Genomic DNA, 23,003 nt, shown 5'->3' with positions numbered 1-23,003 from the left:
GACCATGATGTTTTTTACACTAACTGTCCTGCTGGACTGCAATCGTATTTTATTTATTTATTCATGTCGCTTCTAAATGTATTTTCTCAGGAGGATTTTTTTCTCCATTTGGGGGGAAAAGCCTCAAACAGTAGATTTGGATATACTTCTTAAACTGTGAATACCTTAGTTAAAGGGAAAATGTTTGCTTTGTCGTCCCCAAGACAGCTTTGTGAGATCAATCTGTTGTCTTTGTTCCATTTGATAGAGGTCATAGTCAGCAGAGCTAAAGCAGACCAGCCTCTGTGCACAGTTTGTCCTTAAGGAACTCTTGACCGCAGATTTAATGTCTCTTTACAGGCGTTGGGCAGTCCGACTGCAAATGGGCGGAGAAGTTGAACAAAGCCTCACGTGATGTCATATGAGTCAGGGTCTGTTGGGTCTAAAGCAGCGGTGTCAAACTCGTTTTAGTGAAGGGGCCACATGCTGTCCATTTGGATCTCAAGTCGGCCGGACCAGTAAAGTCACAGCATAATAACGCATTAATAACGACAATATTTCTCTGTGTTTAAATCAGTTTTTGAAGTTTTTTGGATGATAAACTCTATTTTAAGGTCTTCAGACATCAGCCCATTGTTTATCTGCCTGGGCTCTCTGCAGATTCCCTCGCTTTGTGACGCCACTTTTATGACGTAATCCCTTTTTAACGACTTCCAACACAATAATATCAGTGCTCACATCAATTGCGACTGTGGATCAATGGTTTGCATGTCTGTCTTACGAGCAGAGGACCAAAGGTTCAAGTCCCAGTTATGCTAACTTTGATCCCTTGGTGGGCCAGACTGGACCCCCTGGCCGGGCCATATCTGGCCCGTGGGCCCTATGTTTCACACCACTGGTCTAAAGTTTGTAAGTGAGAGGATCTGGAGATGTGGAATTAGAAAGAATTGAGTTCACCAGACCTCTGCGATCTGCTGCGTTGTGGATAACTCAGGCACAATGCTTCAATTGGCGCTTTACTCTTTTAAGCTGACAAAGTCAATTGTTTTGTTTATTGCTCCAAAATCTTCAATCCATCTGTATTAGCTTCTGGGAGCACAAAGAAACAGCCGTGTGACATATCGGATCTATGTGACTGAACTTACTCCAAAAAAAAAGATGCTGTGATCAAAACAAGCACATGACTCAGACCCTATGTCCCGGCGAGTCCACAAAAACAGCTTCAACTCGATTGTTAACAGACAAACTCAACTGCAGTTGGTGGAACATAAGGGATGAAACTGCACCGTCGTATTTTCCGTCCTCCGCACACGCTCAACTTCAGACAGACTCACACCCTCGCACAAGAATCCCTCCGCCCCCTCGTCTCCTCTCATCTCGTCGTTTCAGCAGCAGATGGTACAGTAGGGCTGTGGCACAAATGGCCATCTGTCTGTCCACGCGCACATTAGAAAAGCTATTCATGTTATTCCAGTCGGCCCTCTATCAGCCAACAAGTGGGCCAAACATAATTAGCAGAGAATGTGGAGGAAAAACTCACCTCGCATGAACCTTTGTTCCCCATTCAAACAACTCTAGGTGTGAATACAAACAGTTTGCAGATGATCCCACTGACAAGGACCAAATGGTGTTTTCTTAAAGAAAGACGTTTGCATTCCAGGTCTGCTTAGTTAATTATGTTTGATCGATGGCGCTGAAACAACAAACACGGTACGGCTTTCAAGGCCACTACTCTGGCTTAGTTTCTTCCATCGCCAAGACAAGATGAATGATTTTCCCATCAGTTACTTGGACAACGGAACCACAGCGGGGTCTTACATCTGGATAAACAAGAGGGAGGATTCACCCGGAGAACGGAGATAACGGCAGCCCAGACGAAGCGACATCTCAGTTTGCTCCATCGGGCTCCGACGGCCCGAATCCGACTATTTATCTTTTATCTTTTGCCGAAGGAAGAAGGTTGACAAAGGCGATTTGGAGCGAGTGTCTCTGAAGTTAGGCTGTTTTGTCAAACTCATCCAGCAGTGTGTGTGTGTGTGTTAGTTTGAACATGTATGTGCTTTTACATGCATGTTAAGGTGATAGTGTGTTGGATTTAGAGCTCGCAGCAGGAGAAAGTGAATGAACTGTTTACTAAAGTTGTGGGATTTGGCACGACGACGGAGGAGGACAAAGGTCTTTCTGCCGTGGTGGGAAACTTCTTTAACCCTTGACTTCCCCCAGATGCTCAATGTAAACTTCAACATCCGAAAGCCTTATCTGGGGGAGAAGGGAAGTGTGTGAGTGTGTGTGTGTGTGTGTGTGTGTGTGTGTGTGTGTGTGCGTGTGTGTGTGCGCGCTGGAGTCTATTTATCTGGGTCTAAAGGGCTGAGCCTTCCACATTTCTCTCAGCTCCTCTTCCTCCTTCTATGTAAAAAAAAAACAACAGCTTTCATGTCCAGTTCTTTTTAGTGTCCACACTTCAGAGAGTTTTCTTTGGATGAGGTTCTTTCCGAGTCATGTAATGGAGCATTAATATTATGAATAGTAAAGAAAAGAATGGCATCTGTGTGTTGGATGGCTTTCTGCAGCAGTACACCAGCTTCTGACCCTGAAGTTGTTTGAGGAAACGTTACCAATCCTCTGAGAGGAAGGTCAGGAGAACGAAACTCATTTGGAGTTTCCTTTGGAAATGACACTGGCTTGACAAAAAAAAGGAAATACAGCTTTATTTGACCTACAAACCAGGAATCACCAGCTCAATAGATGGTTTCCCTCTGGCATACACTGCCTCCTGGTGGCGTGTTGAGGAAGCACAACAACAGTGAAAGTCACATTCAAAATAATGAGAAGTGACACTTGTCACTGTTATCACCGCGGGACATTTCTGAGCCGAACAGACGGACGTCACAGCGTGGAGGCCCGCAGACTTCAAGTGAGCAAAAGTGAGCGCTGTTTTGGCAGCTTCGTCAAAGACACAGTCAGAGGCCTCAGTGTAACAGAATGGGACTCACACAAAAAAGCATCGCGTCTAGCTTAAAGATACAGTTTATTTTGGGAGAATCTTTACAGCAGTGATTAGTTCATGTAGAAACTGTGGTTGACAGGAAATGTTTCCTCCATGAAACCTCTCACAACAAGGTGTTGCGTAACTGGGTGATGTCATCTGAAAAGAGACATCGCTGTTGAGTTTTTCAAATGTATTTTCGTCGCTTTTATCACCAGCAGAGTGTCATAAAGTCCCAATAAAGACACTGCAAAACAATTTAGAAGGATGAATAGCACTAAAGACTTGGAGGGAAATACGGTTTTGGGATTTTTTTAACTGGTTGTGACTGAAGTCATCGATGTTACCTCATCTGCTGTGATTGTTTTAATCAAACATCTCTGCTCTTTATGGACATGGCTTCATCTTTTCACCCGTCTTATCCACTGATTTAACTACTTGAGCAATGCACAAAAGAGATGCTGCAGCAGTAATACTTAAGCGGGATGACAGGGGGGTCTCTTGGTTCACAGACCTTTCTGTAGCCAAAATGTCTCACGCTCAATTACTGTGACATTCTGTTCATCAATTGTTCATTGATTAAAAAAGTCAGACATAGTCTTCAAGAAATGTCAAGACCTTCATCGTAATATTTACGAGGATCCGAAGCAACTACTTTACCGCAAAACAAAAGCTTTTCATCAAAGCGAGTGCAGAATGCTTCATTTTGAAAAAAAAGATGTGTTGACCAGTAACATGATCCCACTGTATCATCAGAATATGAGTCGATTGAAAGATGATATATTGAAGGAACACTCCCAGCCATAATAGAGAGCGCTCCAAAGTTTGAGATTGATTATACTTGATTGAATGGATTTCTGTCCGGGAGGCCTTATGTTCTTATGATCACTGCAGCCACATGACGCCTTTTAGCAACAAGTCTCAGCCAGCAGCAGTTCCCTATCACACGAACAATCTCTCTTTCCTTTTCTTCGCCTCTCTCTTCCCTTTTATTTTCGGGGTAATTAGCCCACAGGTCACGCTGAGTAATGGTCTGGGATCAGTCCAGAGTATAATTACACCGGGAGAGGATTGACCTTGGATATGCCTTCGCCTGAGGCGGCCCGTACGTGTGTGTGCTTGTGGAGGTGTGTCGATAAGCGACAACAAAAGTAAGACAAAACATTTGAGATGATTAAAGTGTGTGTTTGTGTGTGTGTGTGTGTGTGTGTGTGTGTGTGTGTGTGTGTGTGTGTGTGTGTGAGAGCCCTTTCCTGACCTATGGCACAGGCAGAGACAAATGGCCGACCGCCCTCCGCTGTCCCCACCTCCCTACTTTCAGAAGGTCAATCCAAATGAAAGACGACACCTCAATTAGGAAAACAAATGTGCTACAAGATAATCTGTATATTTAAGCAATATAAAGACAGATTCCAGTGGAGGGTCCATAATATGGCCTTATTGAGATGAGGATTTCTCTTTTGTTCTTTACCATCACAACAGGAACAAGAAGGGAAGTCCTTTAAAGGCTTTTATTGTAGCCATTCTGTTTTATTTAGTGCTGTAACAGTAATCCAGCTGAGATTGACATCTTTTTCTTCCCCCATAAAACACTGAAGGAGTCGCTAAATGAGGTTATGTGACCTCAATGATAACCCACCAGCCCCATGAGCCCAGTGATAGCTACACCATTAACGGTCAAGCTTTCAGTCTGCGTCTAGTAAAAGAGAAGAAGTACATCTCTGATGCATCTAAACATGGAAATATTTGTTAGTTGCAGCCCTATATTTATCTCCCCCTGAACAACTGCGAGGTTCCTACATGGTAAGAACACAAACAGAGATTCTTTAGAGTAAAATCTGGGTTTAAAAGTGATAAGAAAAGGTTATTTCTGACCACAGTTGCTCTCCACTTTGATGTCAGACAGAGTTCTTTCTGTGGTGCTGGATGGGTTGATGAACAGCAGGCCGTCCTGACAAGATAAGATTCCTCGTCCTCGCCGAATATGAATCAGCTTTAATGGCCAAGTCAGCATGAACCAAGATTAGACATACGGCTAAAACCAGGACCAGCATCAGAGGAGACCATCAGATACCAATCCGAATGAGTCTGTGACATATAGATTTCTCTGCAATTTAATTAAATCAACAATGTCTTGGACATTTTGACAAGGTGGAACTGGGGATGTAAGTGACAAGCTGCTGAGAATGAATTCCTACGTCTTCATATGTCTTGCTCCGTCCAAACACACAGTCCAAAGCCCAAAGACATTTAGTTTGAACAACAGAAAAGCATAAAATCATTACGCAAGAGGACAACAATTAATTGATTATGCATGTTGTCTCATTGATTATTGGTAATTGTTTTTGGTTGTTTGTGCGTGACCTCTGCTGACAAAACATGAGACCTACCTGCTTGTTTGTCTGTGATCTTACAAAAATATGCAACTCGCTCTCCAGCATGTGTGTGTGTCCACGATCCTTTTCATGTTGACCTTTTGCACAAACACACCCCGTGTAACTCTCTCTCTCTCTCTCTCTCTCTCTCTCTCTCTCTCTCTCTCTCTCTCTCTCTCTCTCTCTCTCTCTGCGATGCTGTGATCAAAGTGCAGGGGGGACATTTGCTGGGAACCTGACTAACTTAGATCACATGACCCCCGAGAGAGGAAGCACACTGCGGTGAGGTCACTCAGCAGGGGAAACAATCACGCTGACAGAACACGGAAGGAAGCACAGGATACTCTGTGTGCCTTTGTGTGTGTGTGTGTGTGTGTGTTTGTGTGTGTGTGTTTACACAAATGATGTGTGATGTAATTTCCTCCTGGAAAAACTGAATGGGCAGGAAAGCAGCGTATCGAATAGACTTTCAAACACACAGGCGACAGCTTTTGGAACTGAAGAAAGTCAACTTACAAGGGAGCAGTATGGCAAACGATCATTTCCCCCACATACCACGAGAACAATGTGTTTCCATGCCTCGCATATAACTTTAAAGTTTTATATTTTCCATACTATAAATAACGATGATTTCAAATATGCGATTGCTGCTCGAAGTGTTTTTTTGGGTTCGTTTCAGCTGTCTTGATGATTTGTTAGAGCAGAGCAGGGAGGGCCCAGTCAGGGCCCCTGGGCCCTTCAGGCAGGTCACCCTTCATTTAGACCCCTAACCAGGGCCCCTCTCTGTGGACAAATAAGTGGCGACCACCCCCATGAGCTAGAAGAGAACCGCATTAAACCTTCAGCACAGAAACAGACCGGATATTTAAATTTAATTAATGTAGAAACATCATGAAGCACACAGAGAGACAGACACAGTGAATATACTGTGGGGAATCTGACTACAAGCATCTACGACTGACAAAGTGCAGTATTTCATTCATCTTGGTGGAAAGAACAAACCAGGAATTTATAACATTAAAATGGGTTAAATCAATCCGCCAGCACCATCATTGCATTACACCGAGAGCTCATTATATTGTATGTAAGTATGTTAGATTTTTGACAAGATGGTTAATAGTGATATGGGAACGCTGATTTTTACGATCAGTTCCCCTCGGCAGCTTCATGATGAATTTCCACTCTTGTTTAATTTTCCGATCTGCAACTCCAGTATTTTGGTTCACTCTCGCCGCTCTCATGGCGTCATCTTTAGTCACAGAAGGCAGCTGTTTTTGAGTGAAAGACCTGCTCAGCCCCACATAGCAGCCACACACATAGACATCAGCCTGTTAACATATTGCATATAGCATTTAGCAGCTAACGAGATGTTTCCCCCAGGAGTTGGTGGAAACCAAAAACAGAGCTAAAAGAGAGTGGTCAAAAACAACAACTCAAAACAAAGGATTATGTTGCTTTTTAACTTCTGGATGTGTAAATAAGCAACTGGTTGCTAACCAGTTCACCTGTTTAACTTAAAAAAATGTTTATATGTCAATGTTGTGTCAGTTTTTGTCAGTTTCATAAAATGCCTTAAGGCGTTATCTTAAAAACAGGTGTTTTATATATATTTAAAAGTGCTTTGAACAAGATTGGGAGTATTTCTGTTGTCTCTCAATGGCTCTTTACATGGCGACGGCTGACTCACAGCTAACAATGCTAACAGCGCTAACAACGCAAAATACATTGTCAGCTGTAACCGCCATATGAGTGCAGCGCTGTGCGTCTAGACTAGCCTTCTTTGTTGCGTGTGCTTTTACTGCAACTGTAGCGCTACTTACTATTAACTACCAAACTACGGCTTCTGCGCTGCCAAGGTCAGGCTTTCATCACATAACAAAATCCACGTTGGCTCCAATGCGGCATTAGAAGGTGGATAACCACAAATACAGACACACAGTCTGCCGTTTCCACCGACAGACGGGCCTTCAAGGACACGGCCACTTATGCTGCTGACAGACATGCAGACATCGGACTAATCAAAAGCTGCTTGTGTTACTGACCCTTTCTCTTAGTGAGAGATCTGATACTGGAGTGAGTCTGCTGCCTCAGTGTGAGTGGAGAAGGAGCAGGAAGATATGAAGTCTGAAGAAAAATATAATTATGATTCAAGTCAAAATGAAATGTAATCTGGAAAATGTGACATTTCTTCACCCAGTCAAGAGTGCAAGGTTTCCCCTTCCTTCACACATAATTAAATGTAATTTAAAAAAAAACAAATTTAAGACAGCTTTCCCACTGATGACAGCGTCCCATCGAATGGTAAAGCTGTGCTGAAGCAAAGCTGCAGAGCTAAATCACAGCACCAACGCACTGTTAAAATAGTATGTCTTAGTTTTTACACAACAATCCAACAACCATATGATTCTACATGAAATCCATGGGAAATCATTTAGCATTCTACACACACAAGGTAATCCTTAGTCATCAAAACACAATGTCCCAGAAAGTACACAATTAAATAGCAAAACAAAAGCTTTAATACAGGAATGTATCGTATAAACTTGAGATAGTCGCAGTGTACCCACGTACAGAAAGAGGTTAATCATGATTAGGATCTACACAATATGAGGAGCTGTTTGTTGCTGTGTCTACACAAAGAAAATATACTGAACGTGACTTGTATGCATTTTTACACCAACATCAAAGGTTTTATTGCCATTTAAAGGCAGCTATATTGTTAATTAATGGTGGATTAATACTTTCATCAGACCGCATAATACTAGGATTTGAGTCCTTACCGAGTTGCATGCTTTTTGCTGCGAGATGTCTGATGTCCCACGGATTAATTAACTTGGTGACGAACCTGGTGGTCATTAGTGTGTTCTGTAACACTTCAGTGTACGGACACACCCTGACTACACTTCTACATCCCTGCTGCAAGGTCTAAAACCACCAACGGTCAGCATAAACAATACTAAGTAAAGATGCTCTTCCATCAAAAAGGGTTACTTTACAAGAGGAATTGAATGAGTGGACATTAGGATTAAGAACTGGGTCGTAACCATTACCAACAGGACTGAAACGGGGAAAATGCAGCAAGTACTAACTCACAAATCTCACTTTAAAGGTTTCCTGTGGAGTTTTGGAGCTCTAGTGGCTCTGTGGAACAGTTTTTCTGTGAGTATTGTTTTGTTTTATCTCAGGCATGAGGATACAAGTGCCCTTGACACGATGCACATTCCCACCGGTTGTTTCGCGTTATTTCCCTCAACATGTGGCGGTAATGCGCCGAGATACACGGCATCGCTACTGAGTGGACATAGATGGAAACCATGCAGGATATAAAACGCTTTTCACATGTCCTAAGAGGAAGGAAATGCATTCAATGCATTTGCTCAAACACAAGGATACACAGAATCTTTGTTTGTCTATGTGACACCCACCAGTGTGTTTGAAAATAGCTAAATAAATGGTTGAGTCAGGAAAGTTATCTGTGTGTCCTGTTTTCAGAATCACATTATCTGCACATCAGGATCCCAATCCGGGTACCTGTAGCATCTACAAAATAAATGAAATAAGTATTTTTTATTAAAAAAAAGGACACAGTGTGTGAGGATATGACTGGAAGGAGTAGGGGTCGATATGTTATGACGAAACAGACTTACTGTCAGGGTTTGGAGATTTACGTCCGTGACTCGGCGAGGAGCAGCGGAAGGTGGTAACGATGGTGTTGTGGTGAGGGTTCGGGTGGTGCGGGTGGTGCACTGGTAGGTGGTGGCCATTGTTTTCTGGGGGGGCCCTGGTGATGCTGATGTCGGGTTTACGAACATCGGGATTCGGGGGCTCAAACTTGCGAGCGTGATTCTGCTCGGGGGTCCGGCTGGTGCCGTTGTTGTTGTAGTTGCCCTCATTGCGGCGGATCACCGGGGAATCGGTCGGCGTCTTGGCAAAAGTGACCTCCCTCTTGTGGCTCATCTCGGGGGTCCTGGAGTGGCCCAGGACTTCGGGGCGCTTCAGCGCGCTGTTGGCCGCGTAGCGCGCGGAAGATGGGCTGGTGACGTTATCCACCTGCCTGCTGGAGGAAGACGAGATGTCGATGGAGAGTTCCGAGCGCCGCGACACAGGCTCGGGGGTCTTGGAGCCCCCTCCGCCCATGATGGAGCGGGGTTGGGTGAAGTTGAGGTTGTTGTTGTTGATGGAGGCCGGAGCCGCAGCCGGAGCGGCAGTGCCCAGGTCACGGTAGTAGATGCTGGTGGGAGACATGGCGTTGCGGTGAGGGGAGTTGGTCGTCCGACGGGAGCCGGGGGACAAGTGGGAGGAGGTGTCGACATCCTCCACCTCAAAGGACCTCTTCAGGGCTGCATGTGAGGGACAAACACAACACAGTCACGGGGAGAGTTGACCGCTGGAAAAACAACCGAGTTCATTCACTGACAGAGAATTAATCGGCAACTATTTATCACGCGAGTCATTTTGAAACAGACAACTCCAAACATTCTCGGCTTACAGCCTCTTCGCTATCTGTCTGCTTCTCTGTCTTTTATATCGTTACTCATTGAATATCTTTGGGTTTTTAATCATAACAAATAATGGTCAATGAAAATAGTTGATAATTGTCGCTTTGACAATATATATTTTTTTACATGTAAATGTCCTCAATGCAAGTATTAGAAGTAAAAGTAATAGTTCTGCAGAAATACGTCCCATGCGACATATATATCATTATTATGAGGAAATGATATATTATTGCATTATTAGTTTGTTAGGATGGTCTTAGGTGGAGCTGCCAGACTTGAGAATCATGGAAAGGGCCCCTGAAAAGACATGACAACATTATTTTAGTAACTATAGCTGCCAAATAAATTTAGAGGATTACAAAAAACAAAATTTCCACTGAAATCCACTGGTGCACAGAACCAAACACTATTTTTCTTCCATCACTATACACAATAAAAAGCCAACAAAACACGCTAGCCATCGTTAACTGACATGTTCAGAGAATTATTCTGCCTCCACCTGCGTTACGCCCGCATGAATACGTCACCATGTTACCACGTAAATGGGAACAATATCATAAAACATTCATCAAAAAGCTTATACCAATTAACTGAGGAGTAAACATAGTGATTTTTTTCTTCTAAAACTCATTATGAACAGTATCAAAGTACAGTACTACAGCGCCTGAGGTTTGAGGGCGGAGTTATGAGGCAATTTTGTTTGGCAACACAAAGGACACAGCATGCACCAGCCGTTAGGCCATACTTATCTGACTTCATTACATCCCCCTCACCAGCAGCAGGTCTTTCACTGTACTAGTCGCCTTCATGTTTAAGTTGATTCATGTGTTGTTTTGTCATGACACACGTGTGTGTGTGTGTGTGTGTGTGTGTGTGTGTGTGTCTAAAATTCACAAGTTTTTCACACAGAGCCATTGGAAGTGCTTCACGACATGTTAGAACGCACGCAATCGGCCGAGCGTTGTTCCCTGCCAAGCGTCCTTGTTTATGAGCAACACGAGCACAGAGATAGAGGCCCATCCTTCCCCTCGGTTAGTTGTGACATGAGAAAAAAAGAACTGCTCCGTGCAGACACCGCGGGATGGGATCAGCCCTGGGAAGAGTGCACTGGCTCAAAGTCAACTTGAATTTGACTCCCATCGCGGAGTTGCTGTGCCAAGCGAATGGCCAGGAGCTGGTATCATAATGACACACTCATTGGGCCGGCCCCGCTCACGCACACCCTTAAGAGCATCTCCTGCTTACTGCAACCCGGAATGCAGTGCTGATTATTTGATCTGCTTGTAGTTTGCGGTGTGTATGCGTCTGCGTGTGCACGCGTCTTTATCATAACTATATGTAGTTTTGTTCAAAGTGCTCGTAAAATGTGTAAACAAATTTAAAAAAAGAGCAAGTGTGTGTTACGAAATGTATTTGTGTATTTTTAAGCGACTACACCCACAAGAAGGAAGACCCGGGGCCCCACTGCACTCTGTATAAAACACACACACACACACACACACACACAGCTAATATAATTTACTGCTATAAGCTTCTTCGATCAATCACGGTGGACATTTGATACAATTTACCCCTGAACAAAAATTCCGACTGGAGCCAAAGTATTATTCTGTTTTCGTGTTAGTCTGTTAGTCGGACACACCAAGGACATTCTTGTTCACCGCGGGAATAAACGGATCTGCTCCCACGTCTTGGAGTTTATGGTGATTTGTGTTACAAATCGCCTTAACCCCACCCTTACATTTCCCGGCCATGCACCCTTTTCCTATATATAGTCGGCCTTAAAGCGCAGCTACCTTTCATCTTTTGGCATTCTTGCACTATACGAGGCTGTCGCTGAGGCTGTAAGGCTTTACATGAAGAAGTACCTAAATTATGTGTGCAACGCTTGAGATGAGCCGCACTAGGCACACAAAAAAGGTCAGAAAAGACTTTGAAAATCAATTTCTCGCACTACCAACATGTATTTTCTGCGCTAAAGTTCCAATGCGAAAAGAATTCGTTGTCCAGTAAGACACCAGCTTTAACACACAAACCTTTGATAAAGATACCCTAACCCTAACCCTAACCCCAACCCTAAAATAAAAGATATGTAATAAACTCTCAATCTGTGAACTGGCGCCCGAATCACATTGTACCGCCGCTTTCCTCGGCCTCGTGTTGTACGATCGGTGAGCGGGAGTCCGAGGCCGCGGCCACTTTCAACTCCGGCCGGACGATAAGTCGCGTCTACTAGATTTCATAAGGGAGCTGAAGGGCTGCGAAGCGCCCTTCAAAGCTGCATTGTGTAACGAGCGAGGCATTCATTCTGGCCTCTATCGAGGGCTCAAGCACTTTTGGAACACCCGTGCGCACGCTAACGTCTCCTGACACTTGTGTTACGTTGTGTCAGAGCTGTGAGAACTAAAGCTAAACATGGGAAGGATATCAGGATCCGTACTCACGCGCGCGTTTGCCCAAAGAAGACGGCTGAACCCAGACGCTGTTTTGTCAGTGACCTGTTAAGTGATCTTAGATTAGTATTTCTGTTCTTGGCTGCTTTGTGATTATACGGCCGCAGGCTCGGGACCACAGCACAGGACGTGAGTGCTTTCCTCTCAAGCTTGTTTGTATTTAGAGACCGTGCAGCCAAGTGTGCATGATTTAAGAGCAGAGATGAATTTGAATCTTTCTGTGCTTTCATGTTGTCTGGGAATATAGAGAAATGGGGGGGGGGGACTTCAAGCCATCTCTCACTCAGATGATTGCTCAACTCTCCATGTTTTCAAAGATCACGCTTCGTTTCCATCCCTTGGGTCTTTCTTCTTCATGTCTTTTAAACCTCCCGTCCAGGATATTCCGAGCATGAATATCATAAGTACATAGGATCACGGCGCATTAAGAGGAAGAAGGAAGGCGTGTGGTACTGACAGACGGATGAAGGAGTATCGTTCCCAGTGAAGCAGCATTCCCAGACTATGAGCTGGAAGCGAGAGGTCGAGTCCACCTCGGAGCGAGCTCATTAACAGGAGCCTCGTCTCCCAACGTCCCACCGCAACCTATCAGCGCCCGGTGTCCGGTATCTCACGCCGTCCCGTGTGGGAAAGATAATGCAACACGGGACAATGTAGCACAGGGTTGTTTGGCGCAACAAAAACAAAGATGGAGGCAGCTGTACACTCGCTTCGGTTCATGGTCCTGTGTCCTATAATGCGGCCCAGGTGTGAGGCTCGGCTGCCTCTTTATCATCGGTGTCATCACTTTTCTCTCAAGGACGTCCCGACCGACGAGCGCAAAACATTCAGTATCATCTCAGCCCAGATGCGCTTGGAGGAGATAGTCGAGGGAGGAAAACAAACAAAGAGACAGGAGGGAGAGGAGGGAAAAAGAGACAGGAGATAGAGAGGCAACGAGGTTGCACGGTGAGAAATGGCGAGGTAAAAACGGGACTGACAAAAGTCAACAAGGATTAGTAAACGTTCCACTCCGGTTACAAATTCAAGTCATGTGATAGTGTTTTCTTTAAGTGATGGTTTGAGGGTCACAACTCACACCCGTGTAGTTTGCAGTTATTTTTTTTTTTAATAAATACCTTTTACACACGTCTCCGCTGATCGGGCCACCGCAAAGTTATATTGCACTTTGCAATATTGAAAATCATAACACAAATGATTCGTCCTGTACAATGATGTCAATGTTCAAAAATAAATAAGTTGAGCTCAACACAAGCTACATTTAGATGCATTCAATCACTGTAAAGTCATTTTCACATGCTGTTTATTGATTCATTCATTCTGATGACTGTCGTTATGTTATATTGAACACTTCCTACAGATGTATCAGAATGAAAGCCTCCCACCTGAAGTGCCACTGACAGTGCTGGAAGGCTTTTAATGTGAAACACATGAACACTGTGCCAACTTTGCAATGTAATCCGGGATCTCTTTTCTGTCTACTACACACATACTTTAACTTCATTATTTAGTCAGAAGGTGAACTCTGCACATACAGTAACAACAAGAAACCCTCTACACCAGGAGTTTCATCAATAAAACATGTACTGTACTGGACACAGCCTTGAACTCCTAATCGCTCTGGTAATTCTAGCAATAAGTCAAGTAATCAAGACATTTACTCTGTCAAACATGACTTACATGAACCAGTTTATGCACAGGGCAGTTTATCAGATGTCAGTAGCCACAGGATACAAGTCAATGTGGTCAAACCAGGAAAAACATCCTATTTGACAAGACAAGGCCAAACAACGAGCACTGTAAATCCACACTATGGTATTTGTGCTTGGTCAGACCGACCCTTAATGCTACACTGTCAAACACTCGTTTCCCTTTGCTGCCCACTCGCGGTGTTGGGTTTACGTACTGATGCCGACCGGCAGCGGTACAGCTCACCGCTTCAGATTTACTGCGTGGTTCCTTGCTGGCCCGGCCGACACCCTGTGCCCGGCACAAAGGAATTGCGAAGGGGGGGTGTTGGAAGTGTTTGGCGAAGAGGGGAAGGGGGGGGGGGGGGGGGCATGAGATGGAAGAGGTGAAGTTGGTGCTGGTCAAAATCTTTTCTTTAGTTATGCAAAAGTACCAGGAGGATCCGAACCCTATCAGGAGCCAGAGGCAATTTCACCCCTGATTGAGGATTTCTGCACACACACACACACACACACACACACACACACACACACACACACACACACACACACAATTAAACACACACACACACACTCTCAGGGTGCCATTGCATAATAGATGGCGGACAGGGAGGAGAATGCCAGCTGAAAGGGCAAGCTTATATCCTGCTTCTACATCTGTTCAGTTAGTCAGTGTGTGTGTGTGTGTGTGTGTGTGTGTGTGTGTGTGTGTGTGTGTGTGTGTGTGTGTGTGTGTTGACACACAGTCTATAAAAATCCAACCGGCCTGACACAGTCATACCAGCGATGCTGTACATGCTTTTTCTGGTTCAAAATACTTAGAACAAACAGGACCACTGAGGCCCGCTAGGAAAGGGTTGTATTTACGAACGTAAGCCCCACAAACCTCCTTAATACCACACTGGCCCTTCTGCCAAGTCCACAAATTGTACCACACACATGCACACATCTTCCATTTCAATGCTCATTTCCTGTCTGTGTCCAAGTGCCACAACAACGTGGCACCTTAAGGCAGATAATCAGTGCAAAATACCTTGGATTGGACTCAAGGCTCAGTTTGGGTTGGCAGCCACACCAGGAGCCCGCGTACGACTCTACAAAGTCTCTGTGCGCATACAAATATGGGCTTTTTCTGGGCTAAGTCTACGGTGACTCACTCGTTCAGATACATGTTCTACCTTTTACAAAATCATAATATTGTTTCAGTGTGTAGTTGTTATGGTGGTTTCTATCATCCCTTTTCCAGAATAGTCCCACACGCGAGTCCATCCAAGAGGCATTATTACATCTTAAGCGCGCTCACCAATTACATTGACTCTCCCTCTCTGTGCCCATTTCCTCCTCAGCGTGCGATGCCGTGCAATGTACTGGAAAACATAATGATCTGGGATCAAATGGGGATTTACTCCGTCAAGTGTTTGCCTTGTGCCTCTCTCCATCGCTGTCTCTGCTCCGAATGGAAGCACTGGAATGGTGCGTAAACGCCAGTATAATCTACTGGTGGGGTAGATTTTGATGGTCACTATTAGGAAGTCGGTACAGCAGGTGTTTTCTGTGTGTAGATCATATACCAGGAACCTGGTATTGACTCCGAATAAGATCAAATAAATTCTGAACACCTGTAATAACCCATTTGCACAGCATATGACAATGTCTGGCCGCCACTGACTGAGATACACTCTTAGAAATGAGGTGGTCGGAGCAAGAAGAGCTGAGCTTCTACCCAAAACCTAATACTTCTGAAGAACCCTTTCTGGAGGAAAGACCTTTTCAGGGGTTCTTTGTGAGACCAAGGGTCCCATTAAGAACCCTTTTGATCCAACTTGTTGAGTTCTTGTTGAAAAGCATGGGCGTAGAAAGATCCTCCCAGCCACAACCACAAAAACTGTGATTGTGAACCACGGTTGTTTTGGGTTGCACATCAGCACCGGCCATTTAACTTGGTTCCCCTTGTCCCAGGCTTAATTGTTAAAACAAGCCTATGGCTATGGTAGAGAAAGATCTATTGGATACAGAAGGGAATTTAAAAGGGTTCTAAATGAAACCCTTGAGATATAAAAGGGTTCTCGGGTTCTTGTAAACACTCTTTTAAGTTTGATAGTTTCTGAAAAAAAATCTCTAGAGAGGATTCTGGGAGGGACCATTGCACCAAAGATGGGTTATCATTTATATTTCCAAGAGTGTAGATTACGATTGCTGCATGCCATCTAATATAATCATCAATTGAAAAATGAAGCCATGTTTTCTGCTCACGAAATAAACCAGAACATCCCGGGGTGTGCTTGAGATGAAGACGTTTGAATGGTTTGTTGTAAGACAACAACTGAAGGCTAAAGTGTTTATTGCATCTCTAGACTGCCACGCTCAAAGGACCAAAAGACGACCATTAAAGAGAGAAGGCGAGGCCCGACAAGCATCACGGGAACTAAGATTTTATATCAAAATATCCACATTGATAGTTTAAATGACTATGTGAATAGTCAGGAAAGTTCACCAGTTCATATTGAAGTACAGGTGAGGACCAGATGATCTCAGTAACTGGAGATCTCTGGTCTGTGTAGGATTTGTTCTTCAGGCCATATCTCAGCTACTGAAACTGTCACATTAAAAACAATCTGAACACCTTTGTCTGATCATCATAATCCGATGGAAGAGTCGAGCCTCGAACAAAATAAGGAGAAGCAAACTGACACGCCTACGTCTTTTTAATTAAAAGGGTTTTTCAAGTCAATTTTGTAGCATTGAAAAACCCAGCCAGATTTATTTTGGCTCATCGATGCTTTGCGTGTCAGTAAGACATGAAACAAGGACGACGGCCACGCAGATGAATTCACTGAACGCGGTCAACTGATTATCACATGAAGCAACAGGTTGTTGGACAGATGATGTGCTCCCTGAACTGGTCAAGTGTGGCCTCAAGAGTACGTCCAGTCATCGGGATACCGATGACGATTTAGACTCTTTCTGATGTCCATCACATCCCACAGTGAGCACCGGGCCAAAGACCAGCTGGAGGGGGACGCAGTTTGACCGGAGGAGGAACAGGAAGGAAGAGGGGAAGGAAGAGGAAGAGGAGGACAAAGGGAATAAATGCCAGCTCCACACCGCCTTAGCCAACAAAAAAAGAGACACAGTTGTGAATGTTGTACGGGGAGGTGAGACAGATGTTAGCTCTTAACGCTGAGGTTTCCACTGTCTCCCTCGTAGTGCTTTCTGCTGAAGGCTTTCCGGTGCTGGAATAGTTTGGTGTCAGTGCTGTGTTTGTTTCTATTATTGACGTAACTTGTGGATAATCAAGAGCAGACTGAAGGCTACAGGGACTTGGCTAGCGTCTGCTTAACACCCTGTTTTGAATGTAACAAGCACACATGCGACACAGGCACACGCACACAAAGTGGAAAGATATTGTTCAATATTAATACTATTCGCAAACTTCTGGCAGATGTTGCTGCTCACTACAAACTCACAACAATAATGTAAAAAAAAATTTCAAAAAGTGGAAGAAGAGCAGAGAAGAAACTACAAACCTTCAAAATCTGAAATAATCCCCTCCAAGTGTGGATTGACTCCAGAATCGGACATCTTTTCAGGCATGAAATTTCACAAAAAGTGCTGAAGAAAAATTCCGAAATAGAGTGAATGAGAAAGAGAATCCGGGCTCACAGCTTATTCTCTCTGACTGCCCACTAACTTTACTATATCGCTGCATTCAGACTTCAGAGAGTGCGAAAAAAGGCAAGCCTCCTCCCTTCTCCTCCCCTCCCTGCAGCTAGAAACACACTCCCCCTTCTCCCTCGTGTCCTGTGTGTGAGTGAGTATGTGTGTGTGTCTGTGTGTGTCCCAGCACGCTTATACATGCACGCGCAGGCATTCACGCAGACAACAAACCCCGTCATCCCCCTTTTCTTTCGACCTAAGTGGCTCTCGGGTCTGATTTCAGACGGTGAAAGTGGACAATACGTCACACGGTCCCTTCAGCCCAGTTAACCTGCAATCAGACAGGATCCTCCGGTACAGCTGTGGCTCTTCAAACGGCCCTCGCGAGGGAGGGAGGCCCCGTCTCACTCTTGTCACAGCCGCGGTGGGAGTGCAGTTTAAGTGAGAGTTTGAGGCTTCAGCCTTTTGAGTAAACAACCTCCGCAAAGCGGCTGACATGTTAATTAAAGTGCGGTCCACTTCTCCGGCGGCTGCTTTTCCGGTGACCTGAGAGACTTTCCGGAGAAAGTTGACATTAGCGATGTATACGACGGCGCCTCGGGGCAATCGGAGGGTCGCTTCGCGCACCAACCCGCCCTCGGTGATGTCGCATTATCAGGAGCATCATGGGAATTGGAGCCCGGTGGACACAGCTGACCTGCGACGGAGCAACACTGTTGATGAAAGCGATGAAATGTCGAAGTTGCTGTAATGCATTCATTTAACCGCATCCACGGTCTCCCTGTGGGACGTGCTTCTGGGTTTCTTGTCCGTGGATCTCCCACAGGAACGAGCAGTGACGCTATCGCTGCAACGACTGATTGGTCATGAGTGAGCGGCGTTTCACAGCTTCCTGTTCGGAGCCCAGACGTGACTGCCGATGAGATTTGTGATGAATTGTCCTTGATTCCACGTCTGCCTCACCATTTCGCACACTGATGGTGAAGGTCGTAAGAGTGAATAGAATAGTCCACAATCAGCCCTCGAAGGAAACGTAAAAAACTAAAGCGAGGGCCACAGGAAGCTCACGTTAAGTATTTCACCCTTGGTGAGATGCAAAAAGGTGCAGCACCAGTGCCTGGCGCTTTTACAGCCATGTGAGCAGTCGGGGAATATCCCGCTTGAATGAAAAGCTCCATTCTAAGGGGCACTAACGCGATGCCAAGCCCACCCAGCGGCCCCTAACCCTAACACCCGAGAGGTCGATGCTAACAGAGAATAACACTGTGGGTTAACGCCGCAGTCTGGTTATTTCATACAACAAACGCCACCAAGGCGTCTGAGGAGAAGGAACAGAGTGCGGCGCACACGCGCTCACTATTTGCATTCACTCCATCCTAAATGTATCCATCACAGAGCTTTACGGGGTAGACTATCTGTCCCCTGAGACGCTTGTTGTCCTCTGCTGTGCAGTTAAGCTTTGAGTGCGCGCGTGTTGTACGAGGGCACATGCTCCGCATCACACACCCTGACCGCTGTGTGTGGGCTTTTATAGCTAATGAGTCCGTGCGTGTTTACGCCGCACCTTGACAAGTGTGTAAAAATGAACAGGCGCGTGTTAGTTGGTGCGCTGTCACATAATGTATCAGCCCATATATCTATATATACATATATATAGATATATGGATATATCTATATATATAGATATTGTGCTATAGGTAACAAAGTGTGTGGCTTCTCTGCAGCTGGAAACCATATGCCACAAGCCTCTGTAGTACTCAATTAGACCAAAACACACACCTCGCCCACCTCCCTGTGTATTTATCTAAACATGTCTACACACTAGTGGGCCGCTGGCTGCGAGGCGAAGCTGAGCGACAGAATGAGGAAAAGGCTCCAAAACAACATCTGGAGAAGTGCGCGTGTATGTGTGTGTGTATGTGTGTGTGTGTGTGTTTGCACTGTAAGTAGCATTACTTGAGCACACATGCATGTGCACATGTGGTTACTTGACTGCGACTGTGGACGCGGGTGCGTTTGTGTGTCTCGGTGCCCCTTAAATAGCAGCGTAAACACAGGGGCCTTTGCATAGGAGGATCACTCTGCCTCACCAGAGTCCTTCAGCCTCATATGACGGAGGTGTGCTTGTGGTGGAGCTCGTTAGTCGTGTGTAATCTATTAGCGAATACTCAAGCTGTTGTTTCCGATGCAATTTCATCAACGAGGTCGTCAGATTGGGTGATTCACGATGACACGTCTCTGCGAGGTTTATTGTTCACTTCGCAGCTTGTTAAATTCTTTTCTTTCCGTCTTTCACCGGATAAATCGCTCCGACGTCGTTCAATGCGTCACTCTGTGATTGCTGTTTATTGTTTATTGCACATATGACTTTGCTTTCGTATGTCAATATGAAGTTCACACAGGAGACATTGCTGTGTACATTACTGGGTACCTAAGATTCTCGGTCAGTTCTTCGACAAACAGGAATCCAGCGCGACCACAAACATTTCTTGGCAGGAAGTTGCACAAAACAAACCTCTCTATTTAAATGCTGCTTGTTTGGCCAAAATGCGCTCATGTGTGCGGTTACAGCGTTTATTTAAATGACACCTTTTTATAGATGATCAGTTTGACCTACATATCTAAGAAGGGGGGGAAAAATGACACCTCTGTGTGTGTTAGCGGAGTGAACTAATGTGTTGTAGCAGAGCCCGAATAATACGCTGTCACTGCAGAAATATTGAGCAATTAAACGGGGCTGTGGAACCGCTGCAGATATACAAAGAAAGAATAAAAGGGACGTTACAAGCAGTATGTAGTCTGACGGCAGAACAGGGAGGCCGAGGGAGGCCGAGGGTAGTTCATTGAGAGTAGCACATGAGGCCTTACTTAAACTCAATTCAATCTATGCCTGACATGCTTTTATTAATACGACAGTTGTTTGGAAAAACTATTACCCTCTACTTTTTCACAGTAAGCTCTTTAAATTGGCCTAATAGCTGTGTGGACTACTTACGCTGGCAGCAATATCGCTGCAGTGGTTTAATTCTTGGATTTGACTTGCTGTGCTGGGAATTGTCAGCCTCATCCTCCGCCGTCATGTATCAGGGATCTGTGGAGTCTGTGCTATCCTGGTGCGAGCAAACACCCGAGAGTCCGATTAATCTGTGCACTGCGAGATATGAAGGTGCTAAATTCAACTTATATAGGGTTCTTTGACTTTGGAAAATTGGTTCTCATTGGAGAACTGTTAATGGTTTCTGGTTTAGAGGGTTCTACCTAAAAAAAATAAAACAGCTTGAAGGGTTGCACCAAGACCAATCTATGAAAGGTTCCACCTTTTATGGCGTTCTAAGAACACTTTCCACCTTCTATGGATGCTTTGAAGAACCCACCCAGAGTGTTCTATCTATATTTAATTTGACTTCCAAGGGATTAATCTCAAACGAAGTTCATGTGGTGCAGAACAACCCACAACAATCATCGTTCTCCATCACGGATGTTGGGTGAGGTCGAGGGGCGGGCGAGACTGTTTTAACACCCATGCTTCGCAGAACTCTTTCTTCTAAAAAGGGGTATTAATGGAAGCCTTAAAAAAATCCCTTTCTTCAAAAAACAGTTCTTTGGAGACTCATGGTTCTGGGTAGAACCTCAACCCTTCAGGAAGGTCCGGTTTGGAACCCTGAGAGTGATGCGATGGCTCACCTGCAGAGCAGTGCCACTGTGAAGCGAGCGCTGACACACGTCGGTTTGATTGTGAGAGGTCATACGTGTAGAGATGAGGCTCTTCACACAAATCTATATAGTGAGGTAAATGCTGGCTAGGTAATTGTATGTATTGTATGTCAAAAGAATGCATCTTTTGCGTGAAATTACGTAAATGCCTTCCAAAAATGGATCCATCAAACTTTTTTTACGGCGATAATACCATAAAAATGGACATAAAAAGGTCTTGAGGCATGAAAGGTGCAGGAAATACAAGTCCCCCAGCACTCAGCTGGCCTTTTGGACTCACTCTTTAGCCTCTCCGCACCTTGCTGACCACCAACACAGCTGCGCGTAAACAATCACCTGAAAGAGCTTCGGATGAGGATGTATGTCCGTGACGCCGCCCATGGCGCGACCCCGCGCCTCCATCATGTTGATTCATTCCGCCCGTCACAAAATCCTCCCTCGGGCGGACTGAAGGTGCAGTCAGAGCCCTGAACTCCCCGTCGCTGGCTGTTTTCACGGCCGCCCTCACTTATCATTGTGAAACAATAATCGGAGGAACAATATGAGGTGAGATACGGGCTGGGTGGTGGGAGGAGGACCACGGGGCGTTCACTCATAAAGGATATCCTGCGCACTTCATTTATGGAACATGGTGAGATGGGTGATTTCCTTGAGTCCCTTTTACCCCCACGGGTTAGTGTGAGTGGGCGGGGCATCCGAGCACGTGTGTTTTAGCTTGAGGGCATGCAGGTCGCTGGGTGGAGACATCAGCCCCGCTGTAACCGCGGATTCCCGTGGGAAAAGAAGGAAAAACACGATAGGGAAAAAGAGAAAGAGAGAGAGAGAGAGAGAGCTCGCATACCATGAAAGTACCGTTAAATTAAAAAAGCCGATTCAGAAGTAACATTGAACATAATTTCACCAGAGCTTGTTCACGTACATCTGCACTGGACATGGAGAGCACGAGCAGCCAACATAAGTCAGATGTCAACCCCTTACTAGAACCAGTGATACATAATGAAACACAATATTAAGCGCATTAGTCAAAAAGTATGGCTCCTGGCCTCGACCGCTTCATGTTAACAAACACATCCTTTTTGATTGACTTGTTTCCCTAAGGGAGCTGACAGATGTGTCCTCAACTCAAACTACCGAATCTTTTATTGTGGTTTGATGCGAAACAGGCCGTGCAAATACTGCAATTAGTGTCACACACACAAGCCCGTGATTTTCTTCCTGTTTAATTGGCAGAGCATGAAGCGACATGACACAACATCTCGCTTCTCTCATTTCCAGACGGAACCCATTGTTTTCCTTTCCCCTTTGTTGTCTTTCCACGGCGGTGCGTCGACAATGTGGCCATCATTTGCAGACGTGTCACACCGAACGTATTGTTTGAGGCACGAGCGCGCGGCGGAGGGACGAGGATGCTCACCTGCGCACCGCACTTTTTAAACTAGCTATAGCGGAGGCGACGGGGCGACGAACAGAACCACACAGCTGCAGGACGAAAATCAGGAAGTAGCTCGGCCCATGCCGGACTTCCTTAACTGAAAAGGAAGGGGCGAGGGAGGAGAAGGGGAGGAATGGGGGGGTTGCCTGACCTAATGCTCCACCACCTCACCTCTCTTCCATCACGCTCCTCGCCCCCCTCCGGAGTCAGTCTACACTAC

At 45.3% G+C, this 23,003-nt stretch overlaps 1 protein-coding gene across 3 annotated transcripts in view; it reads right to left on the bottom strand.

Annotated features, from left to right (window-relative positions):
- LOC137794976 (septin-9-like) overlaps positions 1-23,003 on the bottom strand; it is a 94,313-nt gene that overhangs the window by 55,387 nt on the left and 15,923 nt on the right. For 2 of the 3 annotated variants that reach the window (XM_068592172.1, XM_068592173.1), the window contains exon 2: positions 8,988-9,680. In XM_068592172.1, the coding sequence (XP_068448273.1) occupies positions 8,988-9,680 (693 nt within the window). Of the gene's footprint in view, positions 1-8,987; positions 9,681-17,507; positions 17,579-23,003 lie in introns of those variants that run through there. The other variant, XM_068592171.1, reaches the window with a different exon arrangement.

The sequence above is a fragment of the Clinocottus analis genome, unplaced genomic scaffold (assembly GCF_023055335.1).
Source record: "Clinocottus analis isolate CAN_PGR_092001 unplaced genomic scaffold, fCliAna1.0.p SCAF_26, whole genome shotgun sequence".
Lineage (NCBI taxonomy): Eukaryota > Metazoa > Chordata > Actinopteri > Perciformes > Cottidae > Clinocottus > Clinocottus analis.
This window is presented reverse-complemented; position numbering and strand designations above follow the sequence as displayed.